Source organism: Balaenoptera musculus, chromosome 13, assembly GCF_009873245.2.
Source record: "Balaenoptera musculus isolate JJ_BM4_2016_0621 chromosome 13, mBalMus1.pri.v3, whole genome shotgun sequence".
NCBI lineage: Eukaryota > Metazoa > Chordata > Mammalia > Artiodactyla > Balaenopteridae > Balaenoptera > Balaenoptera musculus.
Genome location: NC_045797.1, coordinates 64,191,352 through 64,213,084, shown reverse-complemented (window position 1 = coordinate 64,213,084; position 21,733 = coordinate 64,191,352). Strand labels below are relative to the sequence as shown.

Below are 21,733 nucleotides of genomic sequence, written 5' to 3'. Positions count from 1 at the left end.
AGGTTGAAGCTGTCCATTGCACCTTAAGGGTGGTCTCACATGAATGAATGTCCTGCCCTATGTCTCTCTTGCTGAAGAGTAAGAGAACTCACCCTCTGTGATCAAATAGACACACGCTTTGATTTCACTTTATTTGTTAGAAAATTCCTAAATGAAGTTCTTCATGTAATTTTTCTCTGATTTATGTTAGAAAGTGCCGTTGTCACAGTGACAGTATGGCTGTGAGATAGATACGCTGAAGAACAGTTTTTCTTAGAAAAAGTAAAAAGGCTGATTAATAAAGCTAGCTCTTTGAAAGAACTATTATAGGAAACCTCAATTTAAAAAACTATTTTCCTGGTAAGTTTTCAATGTACAAATTTACATAAATGTTGATTAATTTAAAGTTTTTTTTAAACATTTAAAGAAATTCAAGGACTTCCCTGGTGGCGCCGTGGTTAAGAATCTACCTGCCAATGTAGAGGACAAGGGTTCGATCCCTGGTTTGGAAAGATCCCACATGCCGCGGAGCAACTAAGCCCGTGCGCCACAACTACTGAGTCTGCGCGCCCTAGCGCCCACGTGCCACAACTACTGAGTCCACGTGCCGCAACTACTGAAGCCCACGTGCTCTAGGGCACGAGTGCCGCAACTACTGAGCTCGCATGCTGCAACTACTGAAGCCTGCACTCATAGAGCCCATGCTCTGCAACTAGAGAAGCCACCGCAATGAGAAGCCCGCGCACTGCAACAAAGAGTAGCCCCTGCTCACCGCCACTAGAGAAAAGCCCGTGTGCAATGAAGACCCAATGCAGCCAAAAATTAAAAAAAATTTTTTTTAATTAAGAAAAAAAATGAAATTCAAGAAAAAATTCACACATCCCATTACCTTATCAAAGTAACTTGTGTTCTTTATTGTTTATATGTCTGTTTGTATAACTTTTGCAATAAGAACCTTGTTTATATTAAAAAGTTATTGCACATATAGATTCTGATTATGATACGTGCTCTTAAGGCTCTTGCAGACCAATTTGAAGATAAGACTACGTCTGTATTGGAACGTCTGAAGATTTTCTATTGCTGTCAAGTGCCACCTCATTGGGCCATTCAGGTATTTTTGTTGTTGTTGTCATTGGGTATGGAAAATACTTCGCATTTGAAAGATAAACGCATTAGATGTTTATGTTTGAGTTTTCAAATATTTCAGTGAAAAGAATAAAGGTATCTAGCTGAGGATTGCCAGTTACTTCAAACTGCTATTTGAGTAAAGTGATATTAGACTTTTATAACATTAAAAAAAAATTTAAACTAGATTAACTAGAGCCACAGAAGTCTTCATTTTCAATGTTTAAAAGCCCTTTAAGGACCTTCTGCTAAAGAATGAACCTTTTAAGCAAGTTGTGTACAAAAGGTAAAGGAAGGCATTTATTCGGTACTTGATATTGTGAGATACCCTTAACTACTCTCCTCTTTCTAATGATATGAGAATACCTAGTTTAGCTCCCACGCCATGGTTCTCCTGTGTAAGAGGCGTCAGTTCTCTATTTTGTAAAATTTTAAGCACTGAAGGCCACTTAAGATATGTGGTCCAGTTTCTTAATTCTACAGAAAAGAAAATTGAGGCCCAGTGCAATTAACTACACTTTTCCAATGTTGATCATATAGCTGTTCATGAACTACATCTCTAGTTTCCCAACTTTTAGTCTAGTTTACCTCCTTTCCTCTATCTCCATTGGGTTGTAATTATACCAAATAATAACAGCCAGCTTTTACTGCACATTTATTATGAGGTACACATTTTGTTCTGCCTTTCACACACATTATCTTATTTTATTGCAACAATTTTGTGAAATAGCCCCATTTTACAGATGTGAAAGCTATGGTGCAGAGAGGCTAAGTGGAGTTAAATGATGCTAGCCAGAAATTTCTAGATGATTTAGTAACTATTGTCATTTTAACCAGCTTCCTGTCCTCTCTTGTGGATTATGCACATAGGTAGTGATTTAGAATTATAAATGCCAACCCACAATTCAATGACTCAGAATCTCCATCATAAGATTTCTTAGAGAGTAGGTTATATTCTTAAGCACAGTGTAAATGAGGGGGTTTACTACACATTGGGATTCATTTTGTCTATTGAAGGCATCTCAATAAAACATAGGCACAAAAAAAGCTTTGTTATAGCATCTCAAAAGGAGTAGCTTCTTCATCAGGAAGGTGGAACTTAAAAACTGGAACTTATTGGCATGTTTTTGACCCTGATCTGTGAAATTTAAGTGCTTTGTACTGTGTGATTTGTGGTGTATAAACATCTCAGACTGTTATTATGACAAAACATGTCTTTTGAGGGTGTAGCTGTTACTCTGTTTCTGAACAGAAGCATTAGGAAAATTAAATACTGTTCAAATAAATTTAGAATGTAGGCTAAGTGTTTATTTTATCTGCTTAGGAAGCTGTGGATTTTAGGATATTTGGGCAGTTAGATAAACATCCTCTTTCATTAAGAAATTAAATCATTTTTCTTTCATAATAGGGAGTAACCATATCTTTATGTATTATTTTTAAAGATCAAGAAATAACACATTAGTTTATTATAAAAAGAGAATTCATCTTTACTGCTAGCTAAAGATCATATCAGCTTAGATGTCATAACTTTCTTCATCTATTAAATGAAAAGATTAAACTACTTACTACATGAGCATTAAGATTTATTCCAGCTCCCACATGCTATGTTCAGGTTTTGAAAATGTCCAACCACATATTCTAAAATAGCCAAATTCTCTTGTATTTCATGGGATACAGAAGAATTGGGCCATCCCTTTTATTTATTTCGATAATATGTTAGCTTATAATTTTCAGGCATATTTCATTTTACTTTCTAAGTTTGTTAGTCCTGCATGTTCCATGTCCATTAGCCTCTTAACTCTTAAATATGTATTGAATTTTGAAACCAGACCTTATTCAAGAGTCTCACCTACTTTTTAAACCTTTTTTTTCTTAAATTAATTAATTAATTAATTAATTTATGGCTGTGTTGGGTCTTCGTTGCTGTACGAGGGCTTTCTCTAGTTGCGGCGAGCGGGGGCCACTCCTCATCGCGGTGCGCGGGCCTCTCACTATCACGGCCTCTCTTGTTGCGGAGCATAGGCCCCAGACACGCAGGCTCAGTAGTTATGCCTCACGGGCCCAGCCGTTCTGCGGCATGTGGGATCCCCCCAGACCAGGGCTCGAACCCGTGTCCCCCGCACTGGCAGGCAGACTCCCAACCACTGCGCCACCAGGGAAGCCCTAAACCTTTTTAATATTGTTTTTCTATTCCTGCAGGTTAGACCACTTATAATATACAGTATGTTTATTTTTGAATATATTTAACCTTCACTCACCTTACCACAATTTGCACCCTTTTATCTGCCAAGGACTGGGAAATTAGTAGCTAAGTTTTTTAGGATGTGCTTAAAATAAATTAGTGTTTTCATTTTCCTCAGCTATATGCCCAGAAGTGGAATTACTGGATCATATGGTAGTTCTATTTTCAGTTTCCTGAGGAACCTCCATACAGTTTTCTGTAGTGGCTACACCAGTTTACATTCCCACCAACAGTGCACAAGAGTTCCCTTTTCTCCACGCCCTCAGCAACACTTATCTCTTGTCTTTCTGATAATGGCCATTCTAACTAGAGTTTTAAAAATTGATTTATTGGATATCAGCTTTACAACAGATTGTCGTATATAGAATCTCTAGGTAATGAAGAAATACAGATTTTGCCTTTTAAGTTCTGAATTCTTGGGAAAAAATTGATATATTGAGTGTTTTGAACAGTTCCTATATTGTTTTTTAATTCCTTACCCCCTCTAAAGAGGCTTGCTAAAGTAAAGGTAAGTATTGAATGATTGCAAATTTCTAATTAGTAGAGGTTGAATTATAGAAATTAGGCATTTAATACAGTAAGCAGATGCTTAAAATGGCGGATTGGATATACCTACAAGTGGAACAGGAATCTGTCTTTGTGTAAAGGATTATTCATTATTTTAACTTGATTTTCTAGCGCCAGCTTGCAAGTTTACTCTTTGAGTTGGGATGTACCAGTTCAGCCCTTCAGATATTTGAGAAGCTAGAAATGTGGGAAGATGTTGTCATTTGTTATGAAAGAGCTGGGCAGCATGGAAAGGTATGTAATAGTAAAATTCTGTGTACTGGCCAGGGCCTTTCATCTTTGAGCGTCTTCTCACTTGTTTTGTTTTTTAAGCCTACTTTTGCCAACAGTTCACTTATATTCCTTTTTTCACTTTTTTCCCCAGAAATCTTTTTAATGTTTTCTCTATTTCCGTTGGGGCAAATTATTTTGTCTGTATGTGTATGTGTATATAAAAGAGAAAAGCAAGGCCCAAAACTGATACAGTATTTGCTCTTTGTGAATAAATAATGAAAGCTTTAAACACATTGCACCTTGTGATCTCTTTCCTTTATTAACTCTCCTTCTGTAGACAACTTCAAAATGAACTATTAGGAATGATTTTAAGCACCACTGTGTTGCCTTATGATCAGAGGCTGTGGGTCTGAAGGAAGGTTACCTAAGAGGGAGGGCAGCTGGCTTGGCCTGTAGAAAATCCAAAGGGTGTGACAACCCACCCTGACTTGGGGCAGAAGAGTTGTCAAGTGTGTAATGCACATTTAATTCCACCCTTAAGTTGGGTCAAGAGAGAAAATGTTGCCATATTTGCATCTGTTATTAATCTATTGTTTTTTCCCTCATAAATGAAAAGAATTTTTAAAGAATAAAGGACTACGCAGTGTGTGTATGTTCAATGGACACGTTGAAATCATTTGTTAATTTTGGATTAAAATTTTAAATGGCTAAATTTCTATCATAAATGTAGTACACAGGCAGAGTAAAACCTACAAATTGGATCATTTGTGTCTACAGTCAGCCTTTTGCCGTCACCCTGAAAAAGAGAAATGGTGGTACGTGTGTGTCTGTTTCTTAATACCTTTCTAAGTGTGTGTATTTTAGACTAATAGTAGAAGTTACGTTCCTTTCACTAATCACTGTCAGTGAAGGTCTTTGAATTGTATTGGGTTAAGGAGAGACTACCATGGTGATAACATTTTACTATAGAAGATTATAGAATTATAATATTTTCATCCTGGGAAAGGGCTCCATAATCATCCATTCCATTTTCCTCCTTTTCCAGGTAAGGAAAGGAGTCTTTAACGATTCAGGTTAGGTTGCAAAGCTAGTTATTGATTAATAACTTAAGAGACCACATGACGTAGTGGTTAGAAGCATAGCCCAGACTGCCTGGATTCAAAAGCTAGCCTTGGCACGTGCTAGCTTTGTGATATTGGGGCAGGTTACTCAAACACCCCCCAGCCCCCAAGCCTCAGTTTCCTCATCTAGAGGCACATAATCTGTCTACCTTACAGGTTTTCGTGACATAATGTATGTAAACTACACAGAATGGCGCTTTCCTCATAGTGCTGTGTGAGTGTTTGCTGCTATTACTGATTCTAAGAAATAATGTTTTTCACATTTACCGTCTTTGAGTTTGGAATGTATCTATCGCTTGATGGCATCTGTCAGTCGCTGCCGGTCAGGTGGCCATTTGGCCAGGTTGTAATTGCTTGTGCTTGTACAGGTTTAGTTGTAGCTATATTTAGTATCATCGTTTCAATTGAGTTATGTACACAGTGTCAGCTCTACATATGTTGGGTTTAATTGCCATTTAAGATACCTTCAAAAAGATTCCATTAGGATATGGTACTGAAACACAAAGTTATGGAACACACAGTAAAGGACCAAAACAAAGTCAAGAGATGTGAATTTAACATTAGTGAAGTAAACATGTGCCATTGGCAAAATCATCACAGTTCCATTTACTTTTCTTTAATAACAACTAAATGCTTTATGGGAGCCAAGTAAGGAAGACATCCCAAAGTAAATGAAGCTGTGTTTTGTACTGAGATCTGTGAAAAAATGGTTGCCATTTAAAATGTCAAGCAGTGTATTGAAGGCAGGAAAAATTGCCAAATTTTTCTGAATAGATTTAAAAAATATCAAAGCACTGAGAGGCTGATGCGATTCATCTAAGGCATTGTGTCATAATTTAATTGAAAGCGTTTTTTCTTTATTAGTTAAGAGTTAGTCTTACAATTGATGGCATCTCAAATTTGATGAAATATAGTATTATGTTTCTTCAGGGACTTAAGTATTTTTTTTAGTGCCCATTGTCTGGCACACAGGTAGTACTCAGATATTTGTTTAACAAAGAAATGAATGGATGAATGAATGGTATCTTGACTCCCAAGATACCATTGATATAGTTCCCATTGCATCATTCTTTACATCGGTCAGTGAACAAATAAATAATAACTGTATATAAAAATATGGAAGTTTTTGAAATAGTGATTTTTGAAATAATTAAGCAAGTTGGTGAATCACAAATACCCAAAGCACATTTTGAAATATTAAATTTATTTAATTATTTTTAGAAAGTATGGAAAGTAGAGACTTTCTCTTATTGTAAAAGAAAAAATATAATGAGTCCATTCTTTGGATGGATGGACTATGGAATGGATTTGACTATGTTTCCTAAAGTAGTTGTGGTATTATAATTTTTTAAATTTGCACATAACCTTGTGAGAAATGTCTTATAGTAATGATAAATTCCTACGTTTTTAATCACTCTATAAAATGTGCATATTTTAATTTTTAGGAATGTATAGTCATTTACTTTGTCTCAAGTCTTTTGTGAGTTACAGCCAAACATCCTTCAAAATCTTGATTTTAGCTTTTTATTTGCCACATAAAAGACTTCCCTTACCTGTTTTTCTTATGCTGTATTTACAGATCAGCTTAATCATAGACCCTGAAAACGTTTGCATCAAGTTGGAAGCAAATGTTTTATTTCTAAAACAGCTAAGATTCTTTTAGTATTTGGTTGTGTGCCAGTAGTTGTCACCACATTTTGATTTAAGTAGAAGTTTGTGAAATTTTAATCCTTGCATTTAGTGCTTAATGGCATAATTTATTTTTAAAAGGCAAATTCGGAAGAGTATCTAAGTCTAATTATTGTGCTCTGGTGCTCATGTTTGCACCCCACTAGTAAGATCTCAGACTTTCCAATTTAGAAACTAACTACAGAAATTCTCGTTATTTAATGACCACTGGCAAAATAGCTAAGATTAATATTGCTTGACCTTGGGGTCAGGACTGGTTCTCATCTGCTAGCATTTAATTTTTTAAAGCTATTTGGCACACTTACTGCAGTTTCCCCAAGGCTTTTCTATAACAAAATTTTTATTTTGTTGCTCAAATTGGGTCCATAAGTGAAAAGACAAAGACTGAGCAGGCGTAAGCTGCCTGGAGAGGGCAGGGGGGAAGGAAGTGGAGAGATTCAGTTTGGGACCTCTCTTATTTTCTCTTGTTTCTAGGAAACAAGGCTTACCTGAGATGCAGAGCCTTATCTTTCATTATGCTACAGTTGCAGATCATTGTAGCCTTTGGGCTTTAACATTTTTTTCCTTTAAATTGCCAAGTAAATCTTTTATTTCTAAAACAGCTGAGATTCTTTTTAACATTTGGTTGGGGTTTTGGGGTTTTTTCCTTCTAAGATAGTTTCTTTATATGATTTAAGAGAGTTCTCACGTGTTCTTTTCTCACACTACAGTCGAGCATGCTTCCTAAAAGGCAAATCTGATCATGTTGTTCTGACTCTTCAGGAACTTCCCTGTGTCTCCAGGATTAACTCAGAGCTCTTTAGGGTGAATGGTCTTTACCTCATGATCTGACTCCTGCTTACCTTGCTAACTGCATTGTCTACCTACTCTTTAAAAAAAAAAAATTTATTTATTTTGGCAGCGCCGGCTCTTAGCTGTGGCATGCGCGGGGTCTTTGTCGCCACATGTGGGATCTTAGTTGCGGCATGCGGGATCCAGTTCCCTGACCAGGGATCAAACCCGGGCTTCCTGCATTGGGAGCACCGAGTCTTAGCCCCTGGACCACCAGGGAAGTCCCTACCTACTCTTTTATCTCTGCTTTGTCCCCCTTTGTACTCACTCATCCAGGTTGTGCCCAAAGTTCTGGTAGGACTAAACTACTTGTAATTCTTGATTTTTCAGCATTGTTTGACCTCAGAACCTTTGCACATGCTATTGTCTGTCTAGAACTTGTCCTCCTTCAGCTCACTCCTTATTCTTCAGATGTCTCTTTGGTGATTGCTTCCTACAGTGAACTTTCCCTGAAATCTCCCTTGAAGATTTGGTGATATTCTCCTGTGTGCTCCTCCAACACCCAACAGTGCTCTTATCCTTCATGTACTGGCTTAGCTCACCTGCTAAGCTGTAAGCTGTTTAAGAACCAGACTTGTGTCTATATTATTTATAGCTGTCTCGCCAACACTTACCGCAGGCCCGGAGCCTAGGGAGAACTTAAATATATTTGCTGAATGAATGACTAGTAGGTGTTCGTAGAATAGTGATTGCATTGAAGCAAATCTCCAAGTAGACACTCCTTATGGACTTTACATGTGGTGAAAGATACCTCTCCAACCCCTGCTATATATTTTCTCTCCAAAAACAAATTATGAGATCTCACCCCTCCCATTTCAACCTTTTAATTTTAGGAATAGAAAGAGGAGCCTTCAAGAACTTTTATTTTTGCCCTGCAGATGCTAAGATACTGTGAGCGTGCTGTTATTATGTAATGCAATTTTGAGAGCCTTTTATGTACTACATTCTTTATAGAATTATTTTGTCACTGTCATTTAATATTTGTAACAACCTACAAAGTATGAATTGTTTTTGCCACTCTACTGATTAGCCTTAGTAAGTGGCAGATTTTGGAATCCAAGCTCAGACCTTCCTTTCCTCTAAAGCCCACACTGCTTCCCCAACACCTGCCCCCCATCCTGATTGTTGTAAATCCCTTAAAATTTGATGGTCAATTTGTAAGTTAAAACCTGCTGTGTTCACTTGAATGAGGAAGATAGGCAAAACAACTGAAAATGTAACTTGGTGTACAAATAGGAGATGATCAGCTAATTGGATAACAAGGGCTGTTTTTAATTATTCTGTTTTATCTTGGACCTGGAATATTTATGTTGGCAGGTATCCTTTGAAAAATCAAGCCAGAGCGTGGTACAGTTACACACGTAAATGTAAAGAGCAATTAGTGAATAGTTGGCTCAGTCAGAGAGTGAATAAGACTAGGCATCACCCCATGGAAAACGGGAGTGAGCGACTTGGGTGAGATGAAGTGTTTTGTACTTTTCACCTCTCAGTTGCCGCTCACAGAACAAGAATGTAGGCTAGGGATAAACTGCCTTTCTGCTAGAAGGATTGTATGTGACAGCCATAAGAGTACAAGGTTCTTTGGTGCTCTCTTAGTTCTGCCCTCTCATCCCATTCACTGTGTCAAGGTCAGTAGAGCACCTTTCCAGTGGTCCAGCTCCCTGTTTTTGAGAACCAGTCTCTGCAGTAGTAAAAATTAGAATCCATTTTCCTCTGTGCTTCAGAGGAAAAGACTGAGTTAGACTATGCCCAAAGTTGTTTGAGCTGTACGCAAAACACACACACACACACACACACACACACACACATTTAAAAACCTGAAGCTATTGTCAGATGGCCAAATCTAATTCATAGTACGACTTTAAATTCTTAGCCTGCCATTTTTTGGTCCCCTTGGAGCAAACCTCTAGTTGTTAAGCCTAATTCTGTCATTTCTGTAGTCCTGAAATGCACTTGTTATAATTAGTACCATCTCTGGGTCTAGAGCTCATTTCCCCACCTTCATTTTTTTGCCAGGAGAGCTTCCTGTAGTTGTTGGTCTACCAATTCCCCTACCTACATACTGACCAGATGCAGTGTCAGATGAGGGCCACTCTTATCACACATTAGAATTTTTAATTCCTTCCGCTCATTCACAAAATTGAGGCCCAAATCGCAGCCAAGAAGGGCAGTTTGTTTTGATAATTCCTTCTGACTCAAGTAGGAATAATTTTCCTGAAATGTTTTATTTTTTTTTTATTAGATACTGAACTGAGCTTTCACCCATATTCTTTACCCCAAACCAAGGGCCTTGTCTCTAACGGGGTGCTTCCTGGAATCCTAGTGTGCTTAGGGTAGGGTCCCTGCTTCAAACCTGAATATCCCATATAACAGCTTTTAGAAAAATATACCTTCATAAATGTGAGTCCCAGTATGGCATATTTTTTACTATATTAACTTTTTTCTTGCATATATCTAAAATTCTCAGTTACCTCTCAACACTGGACTGTTTGATCAAAAGGTACATCACCAGGGTACGGAACTCAGGCTGTCAGTTTTGCTCCTCGGTATTTTTAGTCCTAACGAGACTCACTTCTTAGATGTGATCACTTGGGTGAGAAAGGCCTGTGAAATTCACATTCTGCTGTATGACCTCTCTGTTTGCTAGGACTAACTTGTTGTTAGATCAGTCCTAATTTAGTCATGCTCAGTGTTGATGTCAGACAGAGCATGTCCCCAAAATGTTCTCCCTTTGTTCTCAGTAGGAAAAATATTTTATGTCTCTCTTTAGAATCTGAAGCCCTTTGTGATTTCAGTGTTAGTTTCAGTTGAATTCATCCAACATTTATAGAGTACCTGCTGTGTGCTGGGCAATGGTATTCCAAAGATGAGAGAGAAAAAAAAATTTACCTCCGAGGAGCTTATAGTCTGATAGTGCAGATATCTGTGAGCAGAATACTTTAGTATAGTTTGACAGATGCTAAGATGGAAGTGTGTAGATTCCAAGTTCTGTTTGGCCAGCAAAATATTTCTCCCTCTGCTATCCTTCTATAAAGCAACAGTCTACTCAGTTTGTATCTTGTACAGATTCTTTCTCTGAGATCTCCAGGGCCTCCTCCTGTGATTCTACACATTTTCATAAAAAACCGATGTTTGGTTGAAATCAGCCTTGAGTGGAAAAATTCAGCTTTACCCCTGTAGCATCAGTACTTTTCCCCTTTGTCCTTACTTCCTCCAGTCTGTTACATGAACACCTGGGTACATAAACACCTGTTTAACAGTTGACAACAGTAATTCTTCTATCTTTGGAGAAACTGTACACAGTTGACTAGTAAGATTACTTATAGAAAATTTTAATGTTTCTAGAAGCTGTTTCAAGTTCCTTTCCTTCTTCCTAGTAGTGAAGCCTCAAGCATCTTGCTTTCCAATCTGGTTTTCCAGTGGAGGGATTGAGAAAAAAACACAAACATTAGTTTAGGGCTTACTGTGTGCCTGACAAAATGCTAGGTACATTTCACATCTAATTCTTCATCTTAATTTTTGGATATAAATTTGTTATTTATTTATTTATTTGGCTGAGTTGGGTCTTCACTGCTGCGCGCGGGCTTTCTCTAGGTGCGGCGAGCGGGGGCTACTCTTCATTGTGGTGTGCGGGCTTCTCATTGCAGTGGCTTCTCTTGTTGCGAAGCACAGGCTCTAGGCGTGCGGGCTTCAGTAGTTGTGGCATGCAGGCTCAGTAGTTGTGGCTCGCGGGCTGTAGAGCTCAGTCTCAACAGTCGTGGCACAGGGGCTTAGTTGCTCCGCGGCATGTGGGATCTTCCCAGACCAGGGCTCGAACCTGTGTCCCTTGCACTGGCAGGTGGATTCTTAACCACTGCGCCACCAGGGAAGTCCCTCACAGATCTTCTTATTGTTGGAAGTCTATAGAATGGATTATGCAACACAGTTTTCTAGGGACATGTTAGGACTCTTTTGGTTGTAAGAGAACTAACGTATACTAGCTTAGGCAAAAAAAGGAATTTATAGGTTCATGCAACTGAAAATTCTAGTAGACCCATCATGATAGCCGTATCCAGGGGCTGAGATGATGTTATCTCTCCAAGAGCCAGACAAGATGGCCCCTGGAAGCTCAAGGTTAGTCATCCCAGTGGAAAAATACAGTCAATTCCATGGCTGTAACAGAAAAGTTCTGAACTGCCCAAGGCATGTGCCCTTGCCTCTGATAGGCCCTACCTGTACCACATGGAATGGTTTCCCCTCAGGGAAGAGGAGTTCTGTAATCAGAAGATCAGGGAATGGATGCTGAGCAGGAAAAAGAGCAATTGATGTCCACTGTAGGGTGGGAGCTTAATTTTCTAAATCTAAAGTTGCAAGAGGTATTTTGTTTGGCTTACATAGTGTTTTGGAAAAAAATTAGAGTAAGCATTTTCAGGCAATTTCATCTAAAATTCTAGATTTCTTCTCTTATAGAATCAAATGATGTGGAAACATTGGGGCAAATTCCCATATTATTGTGCGAACTGGCTGGAGTTGAGGAGTGGCTCCTTCCTTTGTATGTTCAATTGCCAGCCTACTTTATTCATTTTCAATAATTGGCAAGAATCTCTGGGCATTTGAGTGAGTAACCCTTGCTCTAAGCACTGCAGGTTTTCCTGGTAAAGTAAGGAGAGTGTTATTCCAGCCATAATTCATAAGGTTCTGTGTAAGTCTTGGCTGACTTAATTTTATGCTGAGATTCACTGTGCCTAGTCATTGCTGTAAAGTTGTATTAAGAATAGTAATTAGTTGTGTGGAATTACAAAATAAAATAGATATAAAGATATGTATATATGTGTGGGTAAGGGAATGGTCTTTGGGGTTTGCAGGTTCCTGTAGGCACCCCAGGTTCACTGCAGCCATTTGCCACTTGAAGTATGCCTTTGCATGTTTGGGAATGTATTTTTATCCTACTTCATAGATGTTAAGATGACAAATTTCTTGTATTGTGTAAGAACATACATCTGTGTTTTCCAGTAGGGAAGCCAGAAATACCAAAGCTTTTCACATTCTGTGAAGATTTCTGACCACCCACATTTTGACACTGCAAAAGTGATATTACAAGCCCTTATGCTTTATTTATGTTCACTGGGCACATCTTTTGTAGTTCTTTATTTGGTAATAAATTATATAAATTGAGTGGATAAGTGGAGGAGGGAAGAGAAAATAGAGCATTTTGGAGAGAGTGAGGAAGGCTGAGGGTGTGACTAATTGAAGAGAGCAAATATATTGCCTGCAAGCATTGCCCTTGGGGAAGATAAGTCTGTCGGCAAGATGAAGAGGTGTAAGTGCTCAAGGAGAAAGAATTGACTTATCTAAAGAAACGTGGGATAGGAATTTGAGGAAAAAAGAGGCCAATTTAGACTAAGCAGAGTCACTGCTCTAGTGTTTCTTACCTTCTTCTGGAAGCTGCCCCACTCTGGCCCTCCAGACCCATCTTCCAGTGGATAAAATACCCAGAATTGATATTATTTATTATTGATATATAGGCATTTATAACTATAAATTTTCCTCTAAGCACTGCTTTCACTGCATCCCATAAGTTTTGGCATATTATATATTTGTTTCCATTTATCTCAGAGTGTTTTCAATTTCCCTGTGATTTTTTTTGACTTACTGTTTATTTAACAGTGTGTTGTTTAATTTCCACATATTTGTGAATTTCTCAAATTTCTTTGTTACTGATTTCTAATTTCGTCCCATTGTAGTTGGAGAATATACTTTGTGTGACTTCTACACTTTCAGATTTATTGAGACATTTTATGACCTAACATCTAGTATATCTTCTGGAGAATGTTCTGTGTGCACTTGAGAAGAATGTGTATTCCACTGTTGTTGGACAGAGTGTCCTTTAAGTGTCTGTTTGGTCTAGTTGGTTTATAGCATTGTTCAAGTCTTCTATTTCTGTCTTCTGTGTAGTTGTTCTATTCATTATTGAAAGTTCGATATTGAAGTCTCCAATATTATTGTTGAATTTGTATTTCTCCCTTCAAATCTGTCAGTTTTTGCTTCATGTAATTTGGGGCTCTGTTGTTAGGTGAGTATATTAATATACTCGTAACTATTCTATCTTCTTGATGGAGTGAATACTTATCATTAAAATATGCCTTTCTTTGTTCTAGTAACAATTTTTGTCTTAAGGTGTATTTTGTCTTATATTAGTATAGCCACTCCAGCTTTCTTTTGGTTACTGTTTCCATGATGTGTCATCTTCCTTTTTATTTTTTAAAAATTTTCAATCTGTTTTTATGCCTGAATCTAAAGTGTGTCCCTTGTAGACAGCATTTAGTTGAATCATAATTTTAAAATCCTTTCTGCCAATCTTGCCTTTGATTGGAGTATTTAATCCCTTTACATTTAATTTAATTACTGATAGTGTAGGATGTATGTTGGTCATTTTGTTGTTTTCTATATGTTGTATGTCTTTTTTATTTCCCCATTACTGCCTTCTTTTTGGCTAAATGGATGTTTTCTATTTCTAGTATACCATTTTAATTCCGTTGTCATTTCTTTTACTTTTTTTTCTTTTTGAGTTACTTTCTTAGTCCTTGTACTAGGCATTATTTAAAATAGCAGATTTTAAGTGTCTTTAAGTCCATCATATGGACATCCTCAGGGATGGTTTCTACTTTTTTTTCCCATGTAAGGGCCATACTTTCTTGTTTCTTTGTGTAGTCTCAGATTGGTTAGCTTAATGGTCAGCTAATGATTGGACAGAAAATTCCTTAAATGCCTAAATTAAGAAGTCTCCCAGTCTTTGCTGGTGGTCTCTGGGTGTGTGTGTGTTGGGGTGTGCTTTCAACACTCAGCCAGGCAGTTGACACCTCTGCCTTAGCATTCACTAACTGCTTGTGCAAAGCCTCAGGGTCAGCCTGAGGTGAGAGCATAAGGCCTCCTCAGGTCTTTCCTGAACATGTGCACAGCCCTACAAATGCATGGACTTCTAGATTCCCACCAATATGGTGGAATTTTTCAAAGCCCTTATGTATATCTCATTCCCTTATTTTCCTTTAAGTGTCTTGTATAGCCTATTGTTTGCCCCAGCTGTTACTACCTCAGGCAGCTGCAGAATTAATCAATTGTCTCTAATTGTTTTTGACAAAGGGTCGTCACTGGACAAGTTCAGAGTTAGGTTAAATAAAGACAGCTTTGCAAGTGGGCTCTTCCAGGGAAGCACCAGACAATTTTCTGGGAATGAAAGTTCAGAGGAGCTCCAAACCCATTTTGTTCCCTCTGGTGGCTGCTTGGCTGATAATTTTCCCATGATAATATGCTGTTGGTTTTCAAGGCTAGTGCAGAACTGGAGAAGAGGGAATAGGAATGGTACATGTTAAAATGACACAAAGCTTGCTGTTCTTACCAAGAGTTTTATCATTTTCTTGAATAAACACTCCCTGGGTTATTTCAAATCTTTGATTAATTTCCAGAGTTCTGAAAAAGTAACACTTTTTCCAGTTTTCTTTGTTGCTTTTGTGGTGCAGGGAAATTTTAGAGATCCTTATACCACCATTTTTGCTGATGTGAAAATAGGAAAAGTATTGAACCTGAAATCAAGGTCCTGTTTTTCAACTTAGTATTTTTTGGTGTTGGGCTTACCAGTTGATCAAGGAATCTAAACTTGTATTTCTTTGTCTTAAAAATGGGCATATTAATATCTACCTCTCAGAATTATTACAGAGATTAAGTGAGATAATGCATTTAATAATGTGCTGAATAAAAACTAGTCTGTAAATACTGTCAGATGGAAGGACACGTAAGGCATTTAAAAGGAAAAATGAAAAAAAAGATTTTATCATTCAGGTTTTGTTTGTGAAAGCAGAGCCACTTTGAGTATTTTGGGGAATAGAGGTTTGCTAAAAGAATTAGATATTACACAAATGTGGGAAGGAAAATGAAGAAGTGAAAGAGGGAGTAAGAGGATCAGGGAAAGAATCATTTAACGATACACTTGAAGCATTGGCACAAGTGCATCAGTCAGAACTTACAGGGGAATCTGGGAAGCCATGTACTTCCAGCCATTGAAATGGGAGGATGAAGAAGGAACTTGTGGAGAGGTCTGTGGAAAGCTGTTGGATCTCTGTAGCTACAAGCTCTGTGGGTCCAAAGTGAAGTGTCTTATGGTGGGCCTGGGGTTGCTGTTGGTTGGCAGGGCCAGCAAGTGGAAAGACAAGATGGCCCATAGAGCATGGTCAAGCTGGGATCTGCAGGACATCTCTGCCTCTTGTTTGATGTCATATTTAACCATGACAACCTTCCAAGAGTAAAGGATGTTTGTTGCTTTACTTCTGCCTTTCAAATCCTTAGCAAGTTTCCCTTCTGACCAACTCTAACATGAAATCAGAAGGGAAAGGGATTTTAGGAAACGTAGTTCCCAGCTTAAGCAAGTACATAGCATGATCTGGTACATATGACTATGCAGTGGTTTAGTCCTTTTACTTGGGAGTTTACTTATTTGGAAAGTGACAAACTACTAATAGGCCCAGAGTATTGTATTTTTTAATACAATTAATTAATTAATTACTCTTTTTTTGGCCAGTTTTTTGGATCTTAGTTTCCCGACCAGGGATCAAACCCACTGGACTGCCAGGGAATTCCCAGACACAGAGTATTTTATAGATTGTGTTATATATGTAAAGAAGAATTTCTGATTTGGGGGAAACGTACAGTTTCTTCAAAAGAGGTTTAGATATTGAAGCATTCTTAGGGCATATAAGAACAAAAATAACTAGAAATAATAACAAAAATAACACATAAACATTTATTTTACATATCTTGCTTTATTTAATAGATGAGTTCCTTCTAAGGAACGTATAAAATGAATTTTTATAAACTGAAAATTTTCCTAATAACAAGTTACAGTGACAAGAGTATGTAATTTCCAATTGGTTTTTGGTTGACATTGGCATATAATTTTTTATTTTAGTTTCTTGACTTTTATTAGCATGATGTCATCAAGACTGGTAAGGTCTAATGGGATGGTGAGACAATCAAGGTCCTTGCAGACTGAATTATACCATAAGTCTATGTAATTCTGAGTAAAGCCAGGGAAAGTCTACTTCTCTCTGTGCTAGTTAAAGCCCACTGCATTTGATGTTGCCTGGTTATTGGGTAGAGAAAAATGTATTTGCTGTATCAGTACCTGCTTAGCATATGTCAGGGGCTGTGATTATTTGCTACAGTAAAGAGATCATGTCTGGAACAGTAGCTATAATTAGAGCACCATTACATTAAGTTTATAATAATCTATGACGTTTTCCAGGACCCGTCTGTGTTCTCAATTTAAATGGGTAGGTTAAACGGCCCATGCACACACATACAAACACACACACTTTGCAGTGTCTCTCAGGTTTTTGATAGCGGCACACATGTCTGTGGTTTACATAGATATGAGGTGTTGCTTTGGATTTTCTCTTTTAATGGGGAGAAGCAGCTTCAGAGGCTTTCGCTTGGCCCTTTATTCCGAAGTAGCACTCACTGTGGACTCTGCTTGTTGCTGGATGTATGTAATTCACCTCTGTATTCAACTAGGGAAGTAACCACCGGGTGGGTTCGGGACTTAGTCCATCCCGTGGTAGGCTTAGTATCTCCCATAAACCCACTAACTCAACATGGTGATATTCTGGGTCCCCGGGGATTAGCAGTAACTAAGAGCTAATCAACCCTGAAAAGAGGAGGTATTTCTTTTTCCCCAGGATACAGTTACCTGGTAAATGGTTATAATTACTTATTTAGGGAAGAAGAATTGTGATATATACTTGTTATGTTATCACAGGGTCCTTTCTCACCAGTATTGGGTTGCTTGCTTATTTATTTGTTTGCTTATAAGAGGCTCTGAGTCTGTGAAGTGACTCAGGGATAGGAATTGGGTGAGAGACAGCGTTTCAGCCTGGTGATTCAGGTCAGACATCTGGTCTCCATATCTAGATTTTTTTTTTTTTAAGTCTTACATAGATCAAGTTGTACTTAGTTGGCTGTTTATCTAATTTGGTTAAAAATCTTTATGATCAGTTGGCCATCACCTATGATCCATGCTAGTCACACCATTCTACTTATCACTCTGGCTGTGCCTGTTACAAAGAACTATGTTCATCTTGCTTCCAGGGGTTAAGTGCTATCAGCAAGTCTCTACTACCTTGGCTTCTGATCATCCCCATTGAAATCAGGAAGCTCATTTAACAGAAGGACCTCTCGGCTTTACCCCCAGCTTACATAGGATATCTACTATAGCACTTTTCAAAATGCTGGTACTCCCAGGTACAATGTATTTCTCAAAGTCAAGGTGAAAGGAGTATCCCCTTGGCCTTAATGGGGGACACAGGTAGGGTGGGTGACAGGTTGCAAATGATAAATTAACAACAGCCTTTTCTTCTAAGTTGTTGGATTCTTTCTTCCATATTACACCAAGGAATTTTTGGCATCTCAGCCTTAGTTTTGGCCATGTTTGAGTCTAGGTTTTAGTCAAGTAGTTGAGCAAATAGTTTGGAACCATCCCCAGCTGCTTGAGTTAGAACCGTGAATCAAAATTTTCTGATGAGTATCTACATTAAGCTGATTTAAAATTATGATCCTCTTTGTCTATGGTCTAGCTCCCTTAGAATCTTTTTCCACATGGTCCCAAGGTTTTCTCTCTAGAAAGTAAGAAAATCTTGCAGTTCTTTTTGTGTATAAACCCATTTACATGTCTGGAGGCAATGAGGGGTGGGAGAGGTTAGGTAATAGGAGAGAATTGGCATTCTCTTGCAAGGTAACTCCTTGAGGTGTAGTTGTTACACTGTCCTTAAGCAAGGTAGCACTAGTCTTATCAGATAGGGGAGGGTTGCCTCTGCTGGCTTAGGAAACTGCACAGAATCTGGGGGTTTTCTGTTATCTGAATCATCCCAAATGTCCCCACTTAAATTCTTGGGTCTTGCTCTTTTATAATCAGTGCCCTCTTCTCCTGGCCATGATGAAGTAACTGGCACTAGAGTAACCCTCTCGCTTTAAACAACTGTTGCAGTTATTACTGGTATATAACAAACCACATCAAAACATAGTGGCTTAAAACAATAGCAGTCGTTTATTTATCTCTCGTTTCTGTGGAACAGAAATTTAGGAACGCCACTTGTGACATGAGAAAGGTGAGGTGATACAATATTAACTCTAAATGAACTTAGATAAATTGAAGATGCACATGAGTAGCCCTAGAGCAATCATGAAAATTTAATAAAATGATGTGTAGCTAAGAGGCAATAGAGGAAATAAAATGAATGAGTAAAGCATATTTGATTAACCCAGTCAAATGCCCTAACTTTCACATAGAACTAGTGAAACTGAATTTATCCTGTATTGTAATTCAGCAATCCTGCAAGAGCAATGCCTGCATCTGATTTTTGGCTGTACCAGCTTGGCAGCTACAAGGAAAACAAATTCTTTTAGGAAATTATAGAAATTCCCTGGTTCTCTGGCCTTGAGGATTTAAAACACTGAGTGTCATTTTCTTTTTTTGAGCTGTCCAGTGAATTTAGGAGCAGCTGACCTACCTCACAGTCTTGCGCTCTCTCACAATGCCCTGTCACTCAAACTGCAGAAGCCTTGCATTAGATCGGTGCTTCATTCTAAGTTACCGCAGGTGATAATTTAAGTAATCCTTTCATCACTGGAGGTCATGGACTACTGACCTTAAACCCTGTCCTGATCACTGGATCCTCATTGTCTTCAACTCCAACCAGATCAGATAACCAATCACAAAGTTTCACTTTTTTTTTTTTAACATCTTTATTGGAGTATAATTGCTTTACAATGGTGTGTTAGTTTCTGCTTTATAACAAGGTGAATCAGTTATACATATGTCCCCATATCTCTTCCCTCTTGCGTCTCCCTCCCTCCCACCCTCCCTATCCCACCCCTCTAGGTGGTCACAAAGCACTGAGCTGATCTCCCTGTGCTATTCGGCTGCTTCCCACTAGCAATCTATTTTACGTTTGGTAGTGTATATATGTCCATGCCACTCTCTCACTTTGTCCCAGCTTACCCTTCCCCCTCCCTCCCCATGTCCTCAAGTCCATTGTCTAGTAGGTCTGCATCTTTATTCCTGTCCTGCCCCTAGGTTCTTCATGACCATTTTTTTTTTTTTTTTTTTTTTTTAGATTCCGTATATATGTGTTAGCATACAGTACTTGTTTTTCTCTTTCTGACTTACTTCATTCTGTATGACAGACTCTGGGTCCATCCACCTCACTACAAATAACTCAAATTCGTTTCTTCTTATGGCTGAGTAATATTCCATTGTATATATGTGCCACATCTTCTTTATCCATTCATCTCCTGATGGATACTTAGGTTGCTTCCATGTCCTGGCTATTGTAAATAGAGCTGCAGTGAACATTTCGGTACATGACTCTTTTTGAATTATGGTTTTCTCAGGGTATATGCCCAGTAGTGGGATTGCTGGGTCGTATGGTATCAATATCAAAAACACAAACAACCCAATCCAAAAATGGGCAGAAGACCTAAATAGACATTTCTCCAAAGAAGATATACAGATTGCCAACAAACACATGAAAGAATGCTCAACATCATTAATCATTAGAGAAATGCAAATCAAAACTACAATGAGATACCATCTCACACCGCTCAGAATGGCCATCATCAAAAAATCTAGAAACAATAAATGCTGGAGAGGGTGTGGAGAAAAGGGAACCCTCTTGCACTGTTGGTGGGAATGTAAATTGGTACAGCCACCATGGAGAACAGTATGGAGGTTCCTTAAAAAAACTAAAGTTTCACATTTTGCAGGAGTGTATTGACAGCAGTCACTTCTGTACCCAGTTACTGTAATGGTCATTGTTTAATTGCAGACCACGGAATCCACTCTAACAGTTTAAAGCAGAAGTGGGAGAGTGTGGGTATCAAGTTTCAATGCCATGCTATCAAGAGAAATGCCTCAACTACACTGTAAGGTCATTTCAGCAAAAATCCTGCTGTGGCTACAATCTGTTATGCACAATTTGGTTGAATACACACACGTGTATACGTAAAAATAAATATATTGAATACAAAGTATATGGAAATGTACCTACTGAAAAATCAATATATCGAATACAGAATTATAGTTAGATAAATTAATAACTGCTGTATTATCTGTGAATAAAGGAATTACATGGATTATATTTGAAAACTTCATGTTTATTTTGGCCGTTTAGGACTTGGAATTGTTTTCTCTTAGAATCTGGTTTCATTTTCAGACTAGCCTAAAAGACCTGCATAACCCATATCGTATCAGAAATGCAAAAGAGGCGGCATCCAAAGACACTTTTAGAAGCACAGCCGTCTTTTAAAAGATTTCACAAAAATTAGACTGCTTAAGACTTAAATTATAGGTATGTTGAACCTAAAGAAAATAAGATATACAGACTTTAAGACTGCCAGCCACGCAAGTTAGGGGGTCTAAACTACCATTTTAGCTACCAAAGGACAGCTTCCTGGATATCTACATCCACTTTGGCCAAGGCTGTCTTGGCATATTTGGTGACCCCACTGCTGTTTATGTGGAAGTATTTGTGTGTGAGGGTGGAAAGTAGAGCTGCTACCATGCTTCTTGCCCTCTGTTGAAATTAATCAGAAATGGGGGTGGGGTTGGGTAACGGACATGGGTGGGGGAAGTGGGGTAGTATATGTCACAAGTACAGAGTTAGCTTGGGTGACAAGGTGAATCCGATTTGTGGACACATGAGAATAATACCCAAGCCGTGTACTGAGGATGGTCTTTGATTTCTATAGTGAATGGACTGTCTGGAAGCAGATAGATCTCATGTTGGCAAGGGGTTTTTTGTTTTGTTTTTTTGTTTTTTGGCCACGCTGCACGGCATGCAGGATCCTAGTTCCCCAACTGGGGATCGAACCGTGCCCTCTGCAGTGGAAGCACGGAGTCCTAACTACTGGACCACCAGGGAATTCCGGCAGGTTTTATCTG

At 38.3% G+C, this 21,733-nt stretch overlaps 1 protein-coding gene across 5 annotated transcripts in view; it reads left to right on the top strand.

Annotated features, from left to right (window-relative positions):
• The window catches only part of TTC27 (tetratricopeptide repeat domain 27), a 178,198-nt gene that overhangs the window by 103,867 nt on the left and 52,598 nt on the right, over positions 1 to 21,733 (top strand). For 4 of the 5 annotated variants that reach the window (XM_036873865.1, XM_036873864.1, XM_036873866.1 and 1 more), the window contains exons 11-12: positions 995 to 1,090; positions 4,025 to 4,147. The exons of the other annotated variant lie outside the window; for it this stretch is intronic. In XM_036873865.1, the coding sequence (XP_036729760.1) occupies positions 995 to 1,090; positions 4,025 to 4,147 (219 nt within the window). The remainder of the gene's footprint in view (positions 1 to 994; positions 1,091 to 4,024; positions 4,148 to 21,733) is intronic. 5 annotated transcript variants of the gene reach the window in all.